General features: G+C 42.0%; 1 protein-coding gene across 11 annotated transcripts in view; it reads right to left on the bottom strand.

The window, feature by feature from the left end:
- Window positions 1–10,632: 10,632 nt before the first annotated feature.
- The window catches only part of mlip (muscular LMNA-interacting protein), a 102,176-nt gene continuing 91,748 nt past the window's right edge, over window positions 10,633–21,060 (bottom strand). For 10 of the 11 annotated variants that reach the window (XM_059982077.1, XM_059982078.1, XM_059982076.1 and 7 more), the window contains 2 exons: window positions 19,802–19,960; window positions 10,633–11,622 (listed from right to left, as the gene is read on the bottom strand). In XM_059982077.1, the coding sequence (XP_059838060.1) occupies window positions 19,811–19,960 (150 nt within the window). In that variant the 3' untranslated portion in view covers window positions 10,633–11,622; window positions 19,802–19,810. Of the gene's footprint in view, window positions 11,623–19,801; window positions 19,961–21,060 lie in introns of those variants that run through there. The other variant, XR_009514357.1, reaches the window with a different exon arrangement.

Here is a 21,060-nt window from a genome sequence, read left to right as displayed (position 1 = left end):
ACCTTAGAGTCATTCCAATCCCACTGAATCTAACCCACCTTGTGTATCTTAGGGAGCTCATAAAGTCTTGTTGGTACTGGCACCTGAATCTGAAGTGTCTTCAAAATGTCTGTTGGCAGTCTGGACTTCCTCAGTAAAGCGGAGGTCATCCTCACAATGGAATCCATGGATTCCCACTGTAGAGTTTGTAGGCAGGGTCATCCAGAATCTGTTGTTCTTTCTTGTGGTTTTCCTCCAAGAACATTGCATTTTCTTTGTCCTCTGGTAAAATCCTGATGGCTGGATTTCGCAGTAATGTTCTGTTTTGGCAAACGGCCCTTTTGAGGGCCATACAGACCTCTATCCTTACCTCTTCCGTAGTATCCGGTGGTAGATTTAAGTTGCTTGCTCTACTCTGCCAATGTAGTCACGATAACCTACAACTCTAGAGACACGAGCAAAGTTTAGCCCCTCGCGATGCCTGTTCCAATCACCTCATCAATGCTTTGCCCAGGTTGATTGATGATATCCTTTCCTGGTCCAGTGGTGGAATGGCTGAACTTTGTTTGGATAGTTTGGTGTTTTTCCTGACCTGCCTTATGGTGTTCCTTTGTGAAACCTGTTCACCTTCATCAGTGGTTGGCCTGTCGAGGTAGTCCCAATCACTAGGAGGCAAGAATGCTGAAAATTCCAGGTGAGGAGACAGTTGCCTGTTTGTATTGATGTCCAAAGAGGATATAATGTAATGGATACTGCCCCCCCCCCCAATGAACATACATCCAAACATTCAATTTATGACAGAGATGGAGAAGAATAGTTGCCTTCCGTTCCAGACATTCTAAAATGATAGAAACCAAATGGTAGCCTTGGACATGGTGTCACAAAACTACTGTGCCACGTCAGATCACCTTAAACCGGCCCACCAAGATCTGGAGGATTCCATGGTCTACCGTGATGACATTGTTACGTAAAAATTTTTTAGCATACTTTTGTGTTTAGGTTTTGGAATTCAATAAAATGTGTTACATGTTTCATTAAACATAAAACACTCCACTTCATTTTATTTGCAGAAATCTACACAACTATTAGATGTGCCGTTATCTTATAACATGACAGGATAAGTCTGAAAAGCAGAATGGGGTATTCCTGCACCAATGTATATTCCTGCCTCCACTGCTGTTGGCAGAACCTCATCGTATTCAGTGTCAGCAAATCAAAATAATTGACTGTGGACTTCAGACAGGGGAAGTCGAGAGAAACACACTAGTCCTCATTGATGGGCTGGGGTGAACAATGGCAAATTCCTGGCAGTCAGCATCGCAGAGCATCTATCCTGGCACTACACACAGATGCAGTCACAAAGAGGGAACATCAGCAGCTATATTTCATTAGCAGTTTGAGGTGATTCAGTATGTTGCCAAAGACTCTTACAGATTTTTATATATAAATGATGAAAAGCATTCTGACTGGTTGCATCACCACCTGATACGGAGCCTTCAATGCATCGGTTGGCAAACGGCTGTAGAGGGCTGTAGACTCAACCAGCTCCATCACGAGCACAACCCCCCTCACTTTCAAGGACAACTTCAAGAGGCAGTAACTCAAGAAGAGGCATTCATCACTAAGGACCCTCACCATCCAGTATATGACTACTTCTCGCTCCTACCATCTGGGAGGAGATACAGGAGCCACACTGTGTCTTTTGCTCCACCATCAGGTTTATGAACAGCCCTTGAAAACTACCTCAGTATTCCTCTTTTTCACTTTTGTCTTATAACTTGTCATAACTTTTATTTCTTGCACTGTACTGCTACCACAAAGCAGCAAAATTCAAAACATATCAAAGTTCAAAGTAAATGTATTATTGAAGTATATATATGAGATTCATTTTCTTGCAGGCATACTCCATCACACCAACTTGAATGTTTAAGCAGTGTGCAAAAGACAGCAAACTGCACAACAAAAGTAATAAATAAATAAGCAATAAATATCGAGAACATGAGATGAAGAGTCCTTAAAAGTGACTCCATAGGTTGTAGGAACATTTCAGTGATGGGACAAGTGAAGTTGAGTGAAGTTCAAGAGCCCCTTGGTTCAAGAACCTGATGGTTAAGTAACTGTTCCTGAACCCAGTGGTGCGAGTTCTGAGGCTCCTGTACCTTATTCCTAATGGCAGCAAAGAGAAGACAGCATGGCCTGAGTGACTGCTGTCCCTGATGGTCAATGCTGCTTTCCTGCGAAAGTGCTCTGTTCAGATATCCTCAATGACGGGCAAGGCTTTACCTATGATGGATTGGGCTGAATCCACTCCTTTTTGTAGGATTTTCCATTCAAGGGCATTGGTGTTTAAATACCAGGCTCTGATGCAGCCACTCAACATACTCTCCAACATACACATATAGAAATCTGTCATATTTTTGATATCATTCCAAATCTTTGCAAACTGCCAAGTAGAGGTGCTCCCATGGTTTCTTTGTAATTGCACTTCTGTGCTGGGACCAGGACAGGTCCTCTGAAAAGATAACACTGAGGAATTTAAAGTTCCTGACCCTCTCCACCTTTGATCCTTCAATGAGGACTGCCTCATGGGTTCCTCGTCCTAAAGTCAATAATCAGTTCCTTGGTCTTGCTGACATTGAGAAAGAGGTTGTTGCTGTGGCACAACTCAGCCAGATTTTCAACCTCCCTTATCTTTGCTCATTCATCACTATCTTTGATTCAGCCTATGATGTTGTGCCATCAACAAACTTGAATATCATATTGGAGTAGTGCTTGGCCACTCAATCATAAGTGTAGAACAAGCAGAACAAGGAGCTAAGCACACAACCTTGTGATGCACCTGCTTTGATGGTAACTATGGATGGGATGTTGTTGCCAACCTGAACTGACTGGGGTCTGCAAATGAGGAAATCGAGGATCCAGGGAGGTATTGAGGCCAAGGTCTTGAAGCTTATTGAATAATTTTGAGAGGATGATGGCATTGGATGCTGATCTGTAGTTAATAATGAGCATCCTGTTGCATGTATCTTTGCTATTCAAATGTTCCAGGGTTGAGTGAAGAGCTAAAGAGATGGCAAAGCAGCGGACTTGTTGTGCAAGTAGACAAATTGTAGTGGATCCAAGTCACTTCTCAGGCAAGAGTTGATATATTTCATCATCAACCTCTCAAAACACTTTATCACTGTGGATGTGAGTGCTGTTGGACAATATTCACTTAACCAGATTACCACATTCTTCTTAGGCACTGTTATAAGCAAAGCCTGCTTGAACCTCTAACTGCCAAAGAGTGAAGTTAAAGATCTCAGTGAACACTCCAGCCAGTTGCTCAGCACAGGATTTTAATATTTGGCCAGGTGTCCTGTCTGGACTGGATGCTTTTCGTGGGTTCACCCTCCTGAAGACTACTTGCATGTCAATCTCAGAGACTAAAATCACAGGATCATCAGGAGCTGTGGGAGTTTGTGATGATTTGACAGTCAAAGTGAACATAGAAGGCATTGTGCTCATCTAGAAATGAAGCCCTATGGTCACCTATGTTGCTTGATTTGACTTTATAAGAGTTGATACTATTCAAGCCTTGCCACAACTGTCAAGCATCCTTCTTTGATTCAAGTTTAGTTTGGAATTGCCACTTCACCCATGAGATGACTTTCTGGAGATTGCCATCTCTTGTAACTTACTTGGCCACCAGACTTGAATGTCTCTAATCTGGCCCTCAGCAGATTGAAGATCTCATGGTTCATCCAGGTCTTCTGGTTGGGGAAGACTCTGAATGATTTGTGGGAGCACACTCATCAACAACAGTTTAATAAAGTCTATGAGAACTACTGTGTATTTGGTTAGATCCACAGATGACAGATTAAAGACAGCCAGACCACTGACTCAATGCAATCCAGTAGCCACTCCTCTGCCTCCCCTGACCATCTCTTTATTGTCCTTACCTCTGGAGATTTGCTCTTTAAGTTTGGCCTATATGCAAGCAGAACAGCCAAGTGGTCAAATTTCCCAAAATGTGGTCTGGGCATGGAACGGTAGACATTCCTTATCTTAGTTTAACAGTAATCTAGTGCATTGGGTGCTACAAGTTAGATGCTAATGGTAATTGGGCAGAGATTTCTTCAAACAAGCCTGATTGAAATCCTCAAATATGATTTGAAATGCATTGGGATGGACTAATGTTTGTAGATGACATCATTCAGTATTTCAAGTGCTTGATTATAGTCGGCCACTAGTGTCATGTAAACTGTGGTGAAGGTCATGGATCAGAACCTCCTAGGTAAACAAAACATACAGCGCTTTATTATTAGGTGTTCAAGGTTGGGAGAATGCAAGTTCAACAAAATTACCACATCAGAGCACCATTGAGAGTTTATCATGAAGCACATATCACACCTTTTGCCTTATGTGTGTGGTAATAAATCTGATTGTTATTCTGATTACCTCTGAGTTTGGCAGACTGAGGAGCCTACCTGCTTCAAGGAGGCTTCAATTATACCAGCACCTCAGAAGAACGTGGTATCCAGCCTCAATTACTATCGTCCAGTAGCTCTTACATCCACTGTGATGATGTACTTTGAGAAGTTGATGATGAAACATATCAACTTTTGCCTAAGAAGTGACTTAGATCTGCTCCCATTTGCCTAGTGTCACAACAGGTTCACAGAAGGTGCCATTTCATTGGCTCTTCACTCAACCCTGGAACATCTGGACAGCAAAGGTCCATTCATAAGGATGGTCTTCATTGACTACAGTTCAGCAATCAATATTAACATAAAACCTAATCATTAAGCTGCAAGATTTTGGCCTCAATATCCCCTTGTGCAACTGGATCTTCAATTTCCTCACTTGCAGACCTAAGTCAGTCCATACTGGCAAAAATAGCTCCTCCACAATCTCCATCAGCACTGGTACAGCAAAAGGTGGTGCGCTTTGTCCCAGCTCTATTCGCTTTACACTTATGACTGTGTGGCTAAGTACAGCTCCAATGTCATATTTAATTTTGCTGATTATATTACTGTCATTGGCTGAATGAAAGGTGTTGATGAAACAGCATGTAAGAGGGATATTGAAAATAAGGCTGATTGGTGCCACAATAACATCCTCTCTCTCAATGTCAGCAAGACCAAGATTGGATTATTGACTTCAAGAAGAGGAAACCATAGGTCTTTTTGTCATTCCTCATTGAGGCAGCAGAGGTGGAGAGGGTCAGCAACTTCAAATTCCTCAGTGTTACCATTTCAGAAGATCTGTCCTGGGTCCAGCATGTAAGTTCCATTATGAAGAAAGCATAGCAGCAACTTAGAAGTTTACGTAGATTCAGAATGACATCTAAAACTTCTGTAGATGTATGGTGAAGAGTATATTAAGTGTTTACATCACATGCTGGTATGGAAACTACAATGCCTATGAATGGAAAAGCCTATAAGTGTATACAGCCCATTCCTTCACGGACAAAGCTCTCCCCACCGCTGAATGCATCTACATTGAACACTGTCGCAGGAAAGCAGCTTCCAACATCAATGACCCCCACTATCCAGATCATGCTTTCTTCTCACTGCTGCCATCTGGAAAAAGGTACAAGAGCTTCAGGACCCACACCACCAGATTCAGGAGCAGTTATTACCCCTCAACCATCAGGCTCTTGAACTAGAAGGGATAGCTTCACTCAACTTAATTTATTCCATCACTGAACTGTTCCCACTGTTCTCAAACGCATCTCTCCCGTTTCCCACACATCTGCCCTCACCCCATCCGCCCGCCACCCCACTCCGGATAGGGCTCCCCTTGTCCTCACCTACCACCCCACCAGCCTCCAGGTCCAATGTATAATTCTCCGTAACTTTCGCCATCTCCAATGGGATCCCACTACCAAGCACATCTTTCCGTCCCCCCGCTTCTGCTTTCTGCAGGGATCGCTCCCTACGCGACTTCCTTGCCCACTCGTACCCCTATCCCTTCCCACTGATCTCCCTCCTGGCACTTATCCTTGTAAGCGGAACAAGTACTACACCTGCCCTTACACTTCCTCCCTCACCACCATTCAGGGCCCCAGTCCTTCCAGATGAGGCGACACTCCACCTGTGAGTCGGCTGGTGTGGTATACTGCAACCGGTGCTCCCGGTGTGGCCTTTTATATATTGGTGAGACCCGACGCAGACTGGGAGACCTTCACTGAACACCTACGCTCGGTCCGCCAAAGAAAGCAGGATCTCCCAGTGGCCACACATTTTAATTCCACGTCCCATTCCCATTCTGATATGTCTATCCATGGCCTCCTCTACTGTCAAGATGAATCCACACTCAGGTTGGAGGAACAATACCTTATATACTGGCTGGGTAGCCTCCAACCTGATGGCATGAACATTGACTTCTCTAACTTCTGTAAATGCCTCTCCTCCCCTTCTTACTCCATCCTTGAAATATTTAGTTGTTTGTTTTTTTCTCTCTCTCTGCCCATCACCCTGACTGTTCTCCATCTCCCTCTGGTGCTTCCCCACTCCCCCTTTCTTTCTCCCGAGGCCTCCCGTCCCATTATCCTTTCCCTTCTCCAGCTCTGTATCACATTCGCCAATTACCTTTCCAGTTCTTAGCTTCATCCCACCCCGTCTGGTCTTCTCCTATCATTTCACATTTCCCCCTCCCCCCACTGCCTTCAAATCTCTTAATATCTCTCCTTTCAGTTAGTCCTGACGAAGGGTCTCAGCCCGAAATGTCGACAGTGCTTCTCCTATAGATGCTGCCTGGCCTGCTGTGTTCCACCGGCATTTTGTGTGTGTTGCTTGAATCTCCAGCATCTGCAGATTTCCTCGTGTTCCCACTGTGGACACACTTTCAAAGACTCTACAACTTAATTTCTCAATATTTAGCTCTTATTTATTTATTTTTTATTATTATTTTGGGGTTTCTTTTTTTCATTTTGCATTTGCAGTTTTTTGTCTTAAGCACATTGGATTTCTGTCCGACCTGTTGGAACATCTTTCATTCATTCTTTTGGTGTACCTTTTATTTCCTGTGAATGCCTATAATGAAATGAATCTTGGGGCTGTATATAGTGATATATATGTACTTTGATAGTAAATTTACTTTGAAAAATGAACTTTGAGTCTCATCGCTCTTCTCTATTACCCAACAAAGATTTCAGTCATCAGGATCTAATAGCTGAAATCCATTGATACCCACCATCTCATGACACTGTATCCATTCCACATTTGGACATCATCTCTAATATTTTGGTTTAGCAAACTATTGCTTCCACTCATACCCCACAACCACCATCCCCAGTGCTCCCTCCTTTGTCAGTATGCTTTGATATCCCAGGCAATTTATAAGTACAGCCTCCTGCTATCTTGTTATACTTTATCACATCAGAGATACCCCACAGACAGAAACAAGACTGAAAATAGCATGCGGCAATTAGTCACAGCACCAACATAGACCTGAAAAAACTAATGAAGGACAATTACATTTTTAAAAAAGGCCAATAGCTCTTAAACAATTTTTACCAATTTTGTGAAGCAGATAGTTTTCAGGTTTCTATGCACCAACTATGTTGCATAACCTCAATGATGAAGTATGCTTTACCACCATTTAAAAGAGAATAATTGATTACTTTGCATCCAATTCCTCACTGGTGCCTAGAACTATTTGGCTTTGTTTCAAGGTTTCCACTGTGATTTTCATATTGTCTTCCTCAAGTGCTGTACTGTAATCTCATTTTCCAGGCAAACATTCCACAGCCTGATTAACAAATGCAAGCGAAGAGGGAGGAGTGGCGGTTGGTGGCACTGGCTGTGAATGGTGTGGAGATGGTGGGCAATAATGCAGCTGACAGGAAGGGGACAGTAACTCAAATAACCTTGCTTTACAACAGTGGAGTGCAGAAGAACATCTCTGAATGCACAAATTGCTGAACCTTGAAGTGGATATGCTACAGCAGAAGAAAACAATGAGCATGCCCTGAGTGGTTATTTTATTAGGTACGGGAGGTATCTAATAAAGTGGCCACTGAGTGTATGTACTGTATATGATCAAATTTTATTTGGTTTGCTTGCATATAATATCTGCAGTCCTGAGACCATGCCCACTGGAGGCTTGAGGATTGTCCTGGAATTAAAGGACTGTGTATGTGAATAAGTGGGAGAATGAACGGGGCTTGCTTTTGCTGTTTGGTCGGTGATACAATTACTGAGAAATTCAACTATTGTCAACGGCACCAAACATGTTCTATAATTAGAGTCATAGAGTAACCCAGGATGGAAACAGCCTATTATTTCCATGATGCCACCAAGAATCAATACATACTGATATCATTTACCAGCACTTGGTCATAACCTTTATGCCCTGATGATACAAGTATTCATCAAGATACCTTTCAAATGCTGTGAGAGTGCCCTCTTCCACTATCTACTCAAGCAGTGTGTCCCAAATTGCAACAATCCTCTGGCTGAAAAGCAATCTTCACATTCCATCTAACCCTCTTACTCCTCACCTTCAATCCATGCCTTCTGTTTTAAGGCATCATCCTTACACAGAACATAGACTATTAGAGTCACAGTACTGTTCCTTCAGTCCATAATGTTGTGGCAACCTTTTAACTTACTCTAAGATCAATCTAGCCCTTCCCTCAAAATAACCCCTCATCTTTCCTTTCATCCATTTGCCTATCTAATAGTCTCTTAAATGTCCCTAATGTATCTGTCTCTCCTACCACCACGGGCAGCACTTGCCATGTGCCCACCACTCTGTGTAAAGCATCTTTCTCTGACAGCCCCCTGAACTTCCTACCAAACACATTAAAATCATGCTCCCTGAAATAAACCACTTCCAGAAAAAGTCTCTGGCTGTCCATTTGATCTATGCACCTTATCATCTTGTACACCTCTATCAAGTTGTCTCTTGTCCTCCATACTCCAAAGACAATAGTCCTGCCTTGCTCAGGCTTTCCTCATAAGTCATGCTCTCTACTTCAGACAACATCCTGATAAATCTCCTCTGCAACTGCTCTACATCCTTCCTATAATGAGGCAACCAGAACAGAACACAATATTTCAAGTGCGGTCTAAGTTTTATAGAGGAAGTGTTAAGGGGAAAAGATTCTCATCATTTTCCTGATTGATGCCCATCTTGATTTTGTACACCTCTGTCAGGTAACTCCCCCCCCCCCCCGCCTCCTCTGCTCTAAGGAAAACTAGTCGAATCTGTCCAGACACTTTGCTAATGAAGTGATCTATCAATCTATTGATAAGGCTCTTCTGCAGCCTCTCCAATGCATTCACATACTTCCTACATTGTGTCTATGCATTGTATTCTCCAAAATTCATTCCACTGTGGAATTTCAGGAACAAAGTAAAAAGAATGACAGAAACTATACAGTCTCTTTATAACACTTTTGTATAGAATAAATTTCATAATAATTGTACCGCAGTGTAGCAATTAGTGTAACATTATTACAACGTCACAGCCTGGGTTCAACTCTGCCACTGTACATAAGCAGTTTTGTGCATTCATCCTGTGACCCTGGAGGTTTCCTCTGGGTGCTCCAATTTCCTCCACGTTACAACAATATACATATTAGGGTTAGCAAGCTGTGGAAATGCTATAGAGAGCTGTGGAAAGGAAGATTAGATTATTCTTGGAGTAGGTTAAATGGTTGGTACAATATTGTGGGCTGAAGGGCCTGTGCTGCGTATTACTTCTTTCTTCTTTTTCCCATTCTCACTCTTCTTTTACACATTGGCTGTTTGTTTATATATAGTTTTCCGTAAATTCTGTTGTATTATTTTCCTGTAAATGCCCGCAAGAAAATGAATCTCATGGTAGTAGATGGTGACTTTGAAACTAAATTTATTTTGACTTGACTTCCTCTATGTTCTATCTCAGTGGCAACTTTATTAGATATCTCTTGTACCTAATAAAGTGGACACTGAATGTGCATATGTTCATGGTCTTCCTGTGCTGTAGCCCATCCACTTCAAGGTTCGACACGTTGTGCATTCAGAGATGCTCTTCTGCACACCACTTTTGTAACATATGATTATTTGTGTTACTGTTGCCTTCTTGTCAGCTTGAACCAGTCTGGCTATTTTCCTCCAACTTCTCGCATTAACAAAGCATTTTTTCCCCACAGAACTGCTGCTCACGGGATTTTTTTTTTTTGTTTTATTTTTGCACTATCATGAAAATCCCAGGAGATCAGCAATTTCTGAGATACTCAAACCACCCCATCTGGCACCAACAATCACTTCATAGTCAAAGTCACTTAGAATATATTTCCTTCCCATTGTAAAGTTTAGGCTGAACAACTGAACCTCTTGACCATGTCTGCATGCTCTTATGCATTGAGTTACTGCCACTTGATTGACTGATTAGATTTTGCATTAATGAGCAGGTGCACCTAATAAAGTGGCCACTGAGAGTGCATTTTATGTTCTATGTTGGTGCTGGAAGCATGGTGACATCTGAAGTTGCATCAAGCACATCCTTGGACTGTGTTGACCAATGACACAAACAACACATTTCACTGTATGTTTCAATGTTTCAATATACTGCGCATGTGATAGATGAAGCAAATCTAATCAACCCATGTTTTTAGGATCTACATTGATAACACAAATGCATAAAAAATTCAAAACTCTTAACCCCATTTTCAAATGTTGTGAGTAATATTCGACTTTATTTTCTTCAAAAGCATTAAAAATTCATACATAAAATAAGATGTAACATTTATTGAAAATTATCTGCAGATATCTATGCTGGAAATAGATTGAGAGTCATAGTTTCTAGTTTAGCCTCGGGTCAGACAGCACAACATCAAAAGCAAATATGCAGTGGAACATGTGACACAAATATATTGGATGGCCGAATAATTTCCCATTTACTGTATCTGATCTCCCCAGGAAATCAGCAGATGTAGAAAGTGACAACACAACAAACAATGCTAATCTCCTGATACTGATCCTGGGAATGAAAGGGTAAACGTATGAGGAGCGTTTGATAGCTCTGGCCCTGAACTCGCTGGAGGGCAGATCTCATTGAAACCTATTGAATATTGAAAGTCCTAGATAGAGTAGACGTGGAGATGATGTTTCCAATAGAGGGAGAGTCTGGGACCAGAGGACTCATACTCAGAATACAATGTTGTCCCTTTAGGACAGAGATGAGGAGATATTTCTTCAGCCACAGGGTAGTTCATTGCCACAGACATTTGTGGAGACTAAGTCATTGAGTATACAAATTGAAATTTGATAGGTTCTCAATTAATAATAAATTCAAGGTGATGGGGAGAAGTCAGGAGAATGGGGTTGAAATGGACAATAAATCAGTCATGATTGAATGTCTGAGCAGACTCAAATCTGCTTCTATATCTTATGTTCTTATGGACTTCATACAGAAAATGAGCAACTGATTACTTTTAACTAACAGCACTGAATGTTTATATTCTAAATGCCATCAGAGAGCTAATTTAAAAGGTTTTAGATTTACAAAATAAACAATGTTATCATCACCTGATTTTTTTGGCTGAAATGATGGCATTTCATAAACTGTTAGAATGCTTGAATAGATATTTACAAGAAGCCCTTTTAGATGTCATTCAGCTGAAACTTGGTAGTGGGAAATGAGTTGCAGCAAGTTATCAGTCTGCACCTGAGGGAGGAAAAAATCAGTGGTTAGTCACTGATAGCAAAACCAGCAATTCATTAAAGATTTCTCAAAGATATCAGAATGATGCTTATTCACCTCCATAGATACTCCCTGACCTGCTGATTTCCTCCAGCATTTTTGTGTGTTTCTGTGGATTTCCAGCATCTGCAGAATTTTTTGTGTATATAAAGAAAGCCAAGCCAGCCTCTCCCCTCTGCACTATAAACATCAGGCACTGTGTCTTAGTTCCACATACTGTACATTCTTTCACAGCTGCATTTCTTGTTGATGTACAGTGTCTTGAAGATTGAGATATGATGCACTGGCATTGCAGAAGATTCATATTAATGAAGGAATGAAGGGTTAATGTATAAAGAGCATTTGATGGCTCTGAGCCTGTACTTTCTGGATTATAGGAGAAGGAGGGGGAAATACTGGCTTTGGGGGCGGTGCAGAGGTGGTTCACCAGGTTGATTCCAGAGATGTGGGGGTTAGACTATAAGAGATGGAGTTGCCTGGGACTGTACTTGCTGGAATTCAGCAGAATAAGAGGAGATCTTATAGAAACATACAAAATTATGAAAGGGCTAGTTAAGACAGAGGCAGTAAAGTTGCTAAGACTAGATTTGGGGGAGTAGATTTAGGACAGAGATGAGGAGGAACTGCTTTTCCCAGAGTACAGTGAATCTGTGGAATTCTCTGCTCAATGAAGCTGTGGAGGCTGCCTCAGTAAATATATTTAAGACAAGGTTGGACAGACATTTGTATAGTTGGGGAATTAGGGGTTATGGGTAAAAGGCAGGTAGGTGGAGTTGAGTCCATGGCCAGATTAGCCATGAACTTATTGAATGGCAGAGCAGCCTCGAGGGGCCAAATGGCCAACTCCTGCTCTTATTTATTCTATTCTTATGTTCTTATAAACCTATTGAATACTGAAAGACCTAGACAGAGTTGATGTGGAGAGGTTATTTCCTATAGAGAGGGAGTCTAGGACAAGAGGGCACGGACTCTGAATAGAAGGATGTCCCTTTAGAACTGATATGAGGAGGAATTTCTTTAGCCGGAGGGTGGTGAATCTGTGGAATTTGTTACCACAGACGGCTGTGGAAGCTTGAGTATAATTAAAGTGGATAAAATAGGCTCTCGATATGTAAAGGTGTCAAAGGCACTGTTCCCTCTAAACTGCAGGGGGGTAAAAGAAATGCTCCCGCGCTCATAGCCTTTTTTTGCCACACAGCTAGCATTGGTCACAGCTAGAATAAGTTTACGAAATGTAAAAGATTTTCCTTGTGGTACTGTATTTCATTATACCCTCAATGAATAAATTAAAACTATATGATGTTTCAATTTATATCCTAAATATTCATAGTATATTACAAAAAAAAACACTTAAAGTGGGACCCAGTCTTCAGACCGTGTAAAAATTTCCTGCTCAGAGCAAGGTTAGTCTGCGTAGCCATGAAAAAAAAGTTAGAGAGACTGTTGGAAGGGTTATGGGGAGAAGGTTGGTGAAAATTGTTGAGAAGGAAAATAAATCTGTCATGATCAAAGAAACTCCAGCAAATACAGGGCCAGTACCACAACAGCATAGTGGTTAGCAGAACTCCATTTCAGATCAGAGTGTCAGAGTTCAGAATTCAGTTCCAGTATCCTCTATAAGAAAGTTTGTACGTTCTCCCTGTGTACGCAGGGTTTCCTTTGGGTACTCTGGCTCTCTCCCACAGTCCAAAGACATACTAGTTAGTAGCTACTAGTTAGTTATGAACCTCCTCTGGACCCTCCCCAATGTCAGTACTTCATTTCTTTAGATAAACTGCTCAGATTGGAGTCCAAAGATATGGAGATTAGGTGGCTAATTAGCAACTGTACATTGTCCCTGGTGTAAATTGGTGGCAGAAGAATCTGGGGTGGAGGGGGGGGGATGAATGTGGAGAGTGTTATGGTTGTGGGGGATGCAAGTGGAAAACAGGATTAGTTTTGTTTGGTATGGTATGACTATATAACAAGGATGGCTCTGTAACAGCCTGCAAATGGAAAGACACATTCCTACATTCCATTCACACATTCAGGCAATAGGACAGGCATCCAGTAAACCGGACCTATGTCGACCTTGTCACTTACATTTACACATTGTTATTTCACTAGTAATAATTGCAGAGCTTCCAGCAGGAGAACAGAATTTCAAATGAAAAGCATTGACATACACTGGCTGAAAATGACAAAATTGTTCTTCAAAGAACTGAGGTTGAAATCTCTTGGAGAGTGGGGCTGAGCAAGCGCTCTTGCATAAGAGGGAAGAATTCTTCCACCATAAGAGAAAATGAATTAATGGATGCATGACAGCTTGGCACAGCAACTGCTCTGCCCGAAACCTCAAGAAACTGCAGAGAGTTGAGGACACAGCTCAGCAACCATGGAAACAGTCTCTCCTCCATGAACTCTGCCCAGACTAGAAAGTTTACAGATGCTGGAAATCCAAAGCAACACATACAAAATGCTGATGAAGGGTCTCAGTCCAAAACGTGGATTGTTTTCTCTTTTCCATAGAGGCTGCCTGGCCAGCTGAGTTCCTCCATTGTTTTGTGTGCATTGCTCTGTCTACATTTCTCATCTCCTCAGTAAATCAAAGACCCCATGCACCTTGGACATGCCCCCTTGCCCCACTATCCCATCAGGCAGAAAGTACAAAAGCCTGAAAGCACATACCAGTAGGCTCAAGGACAGTTCCTACCCATATTATAATAATCCTGTTTGTTAAAGTGGACTCTTTTCCTTACAATCCACCTCATTATGATCTTGCACAATATCTTTTACCTGCTCTGCATTTTCTGTGTAACTGTAACACTTTATTCTTTACTGTTATTGATTTACCTTGTTCTAGCGCAATGCACCATGTAATGATTTAATCTGTACAAATAGAATGCAAGACAGGCTTTTCACTGTATCACAGCACATGCGACAATAATAAACCAATTCCAATTCATTAGAACTAGTCACGAGAATACTACAGCACAGTACAGGCCCTTCGGCCCTCGATGTTGTGCCGACCCATATATTCCTTAAAAAGTACTAAACCCACACTACCCCGTAACCCTCCATTTTTCTTTCATCCATGTGCCTGTCTAAGAGGCTCTTAAATACCCCTAATGTTTTCGCCCCCACCATTATCCCTGGCAAGTCATTCCAGGCACCCACAACACTCTGTGTAAAAAACTTACCCCTGATGTCTCCCCTAAACTTCCCTCCTTTAACTTTGTACATATGCCCTCTGGTGTTTGCTATTGGTGCCCTGGGAAACAGATACTGACTATCCACCCTATCTATGCCTCTCATAATCTTGTAGACCTCTATCAAGTCCCCTCTCATCCTTCTACGCTCCAAAGAGAAAAGTCTCAGCTCTGCTAACCTTGCCTTCGTTGATTATTATATTTAAACTTAAGCTAGGAGTACACAGACATAACTTACCTCACCATTGTAATCTAACTAATTATTTCATAGGCTGTTGTTCCAGTGATCCAGAAGAGAGCCTGAGTCAGACAGAGTACTGGCCATGACACTCGCCATACTACACTATTGCCAGATGGAAGGAAACACCAAAATGGCATGAATGAGCCATGTAAAGTGTGGACAACTAAGATTCTCTTCTCTTCCTGGTAAGAATCATACAGAGAAACACATGGAAACAGGCTTTTCGGCCCAACTGACCATGGTGCCCACCAAACTTGTCTCATTTGCCTGCATTTGGCCCATATCCTTCTGAGCCTGGGATTCGCAAGCTGGAGTCCACAGACACCTTGGTCAGTGGTAGGATCCATGACATAAAAACATTTGGGAACCTCTGCTTTAAACCTTCCTGTGCATGTATTTATCCAAGTATCTTTTCCCTCTTCTTGCCCCAGTCACTTTTTTGGCAGTCTCATCCATATGGGCTCCACCCTGTGTGTGAAGAAGTTGCTCTCAGATGTCTTTAAAATCTTTACCTCTCACTTTAAACCTATATCCTCCAGTTTCCCTTTCCCCAGGAAAAATACATTGTGTATTCTCTTTATTTATATCCCTCTGTAAGGCCACACCTCAGTCTCCTCCACTCAGAGGAAAATGACATAGGTAAAATATTTAAGGGAAACATGAGGGGAGCAACTTCACTCAGGGAGTGGGGGGAGTGTGGAATAAGTTGCCAGAGAAATTATGTTTGTGGGTTTGATTGCAATGATTAAGAGAAGTTTGGATAAGTACGTGGATGGGAGGCGTATGGAGGGCTGTAATCCAGGTGCAGCTCGATGGGACTAGGCAGAATAATAGTCTGTCATGGACTAGATGGGATGAAGGGCCTTTTTCAGTGCTATAGTGCTCTATGACTTTCAGAATCTAAATCTTCTCTGCACTCTTTCCAGTGTAATGTTACCTTTCGCATGACACCAAAACTCTACATGATATTCCAGGTGCAGTTTCACCAATGTCTTGGACAATCTTAATGAAATGGATAGCAGCTTAGGAAAATCAGAATGATTTTTCTACTTGGAATTCATAGGTCAGATGTGTGCTGACATGGTGCTTCGTTACTGAAGAAAAGTTGTGTTGCTTACGTCGTTAGTGATGTGGCACTGATTGACATAACCTTACATCGACGGGGGTATGGGTGCAATGTTTTCAGGAGATAAGATGGTTACCATCCATTGTCATATATCCTCTACTATTTTGGTGAACATGAGGAAACAGTGGGATGTTTGATTACAGTATCAAAGACAGATGATATTCCATTGAAGACACTGTAATTTTTTTCCAGTAATGCTGCCAAGATCTGTTTCCCCCTTTCATGTGACTCACCTATATGCAGTTAATTCATGGAAAATATCTGAGAGTCAGGCCTAATGTATGTGATTCTGCAAGTCCACTGGAGGATGGAGGCCCAGAAGCGGCCTGACCTGGGGTTGGAGGTAGGGTGTGTGTGTGTGTGTGTGTGTGTGTGTGTGTGAGAGAGAGAGAGAGAGAGTGTGTGTGTGTGAGAGAGAGTGTGTGTGTGTGTGTAAAAAACAGCTTGTTTTGCTGTTGTTTTGTTGCTGCTTGTACTGTTCTGTTGAGCATTGTAGACGTGCTACATTGATGCTAGAATGTGTAGCTGGCTATTTTCCTCCAACTTCTCGCATTAACAAAGCATTTTTCAAAACAAAGTCCTAGATTGTGTTGGTTATTAATGGGAATGATGCATTTTACTCTATGGTGTGGTGTGCAGAAGAGCATCTCTGACACATAACACATCGAACCTTAAAGTGATGGACTAAAAAAGCAGAAGACCACAAACATTTTATTAGCTACAGGAGGTATGTAGTAAAGTGGCTATTGAATGTATATGAAGTGAACATTATCATCTACTTAACCCTAGTCTAATCACAGGACATAAGAACATAAGGGCAATTTACAATGACCACTTAACCAACAAACTGGTACGTCTTTGGACTATGGGCAGAAATCAAAGCAGCTGTGCTCGTGAAAAGGATGTTCAAATTTCTTACATTCAGCATCAGAATTGAATTCTGAACTCCAACACCCTGAGCAGTAATAGTGTCATGTCAACTGCTATGCTACTGTGACACACCCATCTTGGTGCAAGTTAAAGGGTATGCACAACATCATGTGCCGCAGAGCCTGTGTTAGGCTGTAATGCTCCATGTTCTATGTTCTTTTATCATATGTGTATTCTGAACATGCCAGCCATTACACAGGCTAATAAGTTTCATGTGCTGGTAACGATCCCTATTATGCCATTTCAAATTGTCCTATCTCAGTCATTCCATTTGTTCTACACATCACTGCCCCCACCTTCTCTGCCTCTGAAAACTAACTTACATCTCTCATGCTCCCAGTTCTGATGAAGGTTCATGAACCTTCCACAGATATTTTCTGACCTCTAAGCATTTCCTGTTTCTGCTTATAAGCAGACCATTGTCCAGGCGCCCAGGCAGAACAATGTACCCCTTCTTTGAATTAAGAGTTGTGTTCCATTCATTGTCCTAAACACCCCACTATAGGAAACATATTCTCCGCTTTCACTCTATCTAAACCTTTCAATATTTGATAGATTTCAATGAGGTCCCCCCACCCCCCACTCCCCAGTCTTCTAACCTCCAGGGTGTACAGGCCCAGAGCCATTAAACACTCCTCATATGTTAACCATTTAATCCCTGGGATCATTCTCATGAACCTCCTCTGGACCTTCTCCAATGCCTCAAGTTAACCTTTTGGAAAAGCCAAGGAATCCTACAGAAGAACTCCAAGTCACTTTGCACATCTAATATTTCTGTCAGAAGGTTGAGTGATGTATGCAGCTTATTATTTTATTCATTTATTCATTCATTTTTTAGAAATACATTACAGAACAGGCCCCTCTGGCACATTGAATTGCACTGCCCTGCAACCCACCAATTTAACACTAATCACAGGGCAATTTACCATGACCATTTAACCTCCTAACTGGAATGTCTTTGGACTGTGGCAGGAAACTCGAGCACTCGGAGGAAACCCATGCAGTCACAGGGAGAACAGACAAACTTCTTATAGATGGCACTAGACTTGATCTCTGAACTCTGATGCCTATGCTGTAATAGCACTGCACTAACTGCTACATTACATGATAACTTCCTACATGTGTACACGGGTAAGATTTGATCATCTAGCTCCCTCTAGCGGAAAAAAGATCTATTCTTTCCCTTCAGGACTGAAAAATAGGTCCAATTTATCGACTTTACACTCCATATCCATGGATTCATCAAAGATTCATCAGCAGCTGAAGGTATTTCTTTGAAATGCTACAACATGAACTCATTAGAGTTTTCACCCGTTCACTCTGAGGGAATATGTGAAGTTGGAAAAGGATAACATTATCCCTGCTGATGAACTTTAAGGGTAGAGCAAGATAATTCGAGAGAAAGAAGGTCAATAGCAGAGCAGCTGAAGACCTTTGACACTGCAAAGTTTCCAAGCAACAGACACACAGGCTGCTCTGCGGTACACACAGCCAATTAACATGAGAACTTTGTGGTGGATTCTGTTGAAGTCTCAGGTCAGACTAAAACACAAAAGGGCCTAGACAATTTCACTTCTGAACAGAACACCAGTGGCCACCATACTTTGAGCAGATTGTCTATTATCTTACAATGGAAAAGTCTAGTAAGAACCTTCCACAGATCTTAGTCAAGTAGTCATACAGAAATAGGCCAATCGGCCCACCATATTAATGCTGACCATTGTATCTACGAATGCATATTTCATTTGTCTGCATTAGGACTGTACCTTTTGCACTTTACCTATTGAAATGACTATCAAAATGCCTCTTAATCTGCTTCCACCACTACTTCTGGCGGCCCACTCTACATATCTATCTCACTCCATGTGAAAATCATTCCCTTCAAATCCCTGATAATTTTCCCCTCTCTCTCACCTTTTGTATTAAACACCCCTACTATCTGGGGGGAAAGTCTGACCATCTAGCCTATAATAAATATGAAATATGAAATTCCTTTGACATTTTTGTTAATCATACAAACATGAGAACATTTTCAGCTGCTGAAAATCCAAGCAACACACACAAAATGCTGGAGGAACTCAGCAGGCCAGGCAGCATCTATGGAAAAGAGTAAACAGTCAATGTTTTGAGATCAGACCTTGAACTGATGAAGGTCTCAGCCAGAAACATTGACTATTTAATCTTTTCCATAGATGCTGCCTGAGTTCCTCCAGCATTTTGTGTGTGTTAATCATTAGTATGTTTCAGTAAAGGGTGGCATGGTAGTGCACCATGGTTTGCATAATGCTTTACAGCACCAGCAACACAGGGTCAATTTCCTCTGATGTCTATGAGGAGTTAGTACATTCTTCCTGTGACTGCTTTGGTTTCCTCCGACAGTCCAAAGACGTACAGGTTAGGTTGAGCAGGTTGTAGACTTGCTAGGTGGCACTGGAAGCATAGTGACACTTGTGGGCTTCCACCAGCATATCCACGGACTGTGCCAGTTGTTGACACAAGGATGCATTTCTGTTGGAAGAACCAGAACTTTTTTTCTCAGCCAGCATTCTTTTCAAATGATCAAGGGTACAAGTTCACCTTATAGCTTGCCGTGTCACTGCTCAGGTTTGCCCTACTGTTTGGCTGTCAGGCATAGCACAGAGGAAGTACAAATCTCACCTTTGATCCTCATTTAACAGCTCGCTCTTTTCCCTTTTCTAAGGTCTCCAGGTCTTCTCGGCCACGTCCACCGTAATCCATCACCAATTTCCCAGACCCTCTCTCAGTGCCAGGCCTCTGAAGCAGAACCTTATTTGGTTTCTCTGTTGCAGTCGGAAGCTACAGCAATCACAGTCAAAAGAAAACAATTACTTTTCCCGCAGAATACACTAATTCAAAATGAGTGAGAGTGAAAGAAGATGAAGACTCTGCCGGCAATATTTAGGCTTTTCTTTCTTCCTTGCCAGCTTCAAGGATCAACTCCTGCCACCAGATTGTAAGGTGGCCTGAAGAGCGAATGAAGGAGGATCTCATTGAAACCTATCGAATGTTGAAAGGCCTGGATAGAGTGGGAGTGGAGAGGATGGTTCCTATGGTGGGGGAGTCTAGGACCAGAGGTCACAGTCTCTGAATACAAGGTTACCCCTTTAGGACAGAGATAAAGAGGCATTTCTTTAGTCAGAGGGTGGTGAATCTATGGAATTCCTTGCTACAGATGGCCTTGGAGGCCAAGTCATTGGATATAGTTAAGATGATTGGTTCCTGATCAGTAAGGACATCAAAGGTTACAACGAGCAGGCAGGAGAATGGGATTGAAAGGCATAATAAATCAACCATGATGGAGTGGCTGAGCAGAGCTAATGGGTCAAATAGCCTAATTCAATCATCTTAAAACATTGCCCCCAGTACTAGTTATAATAACTTCCGATCAACGGGAAATGCTAGTCTTTCAAATGTTGCAGAGTGTATTTCAAAAGAATCAGGCTATTGTTCTCCTCTCTGTTCTGTCATTAATAGGCAACTGATCTTGTGAGAATGGTTATATGATTACGAAAGGTCTGTTTGTATCACAGCCAATATGCGGAAGTTATCCGGATGAAAACGTGAAATTCTAGGATATTGGCAATTCGATGAGTCCAGAGATAGAGGGTAAGTCCAGGCCTGAAACTGGAGGTTGGGGTCCTGATATGTGTGAACCTTAGGGTCTGGTCCCAACAACTGTAGGCCCGAAGCTGATCTGTCCTTGGGTTAGAGGCCTCTGTCTTTGAGGGGGTGGGAGCTTTGAAATGGGGCTCTTTTTTGCTGTTGTTGTTGCTACTTGTGTTATTCTATATTGTGCGTTGTGTTGCATTGCTCTGCCATGTATTGTGAGTATGCTATGTTGGCATTAGAATGTGTGGTGACACTTGCAGACTGTCCACCAGCACATCCCTGGGTGT

The sequence above is a fragment of the Hypanus sabinus genome, chromosome 10 (genome assembly GCF_030144855.1).
Source record: "Hypanus sabinus isolate sHypSab1 chromosome 10, sHypSab1.hap1, whole genome shotgun sequence".
In the NCBI taxonomy this organism is placed as follows: domain Eukaryota; kingdom Metazoa; phylum Chordata; class Chondrichthyes; order Myliobatiformes; family Dasyatidae; genus Hypanus; species Hypanus sabinus.
Note: the sequence above shows the minus strand (reverse complement) of the source record. Positions and strands in the feature narration are given on the sequence as shown.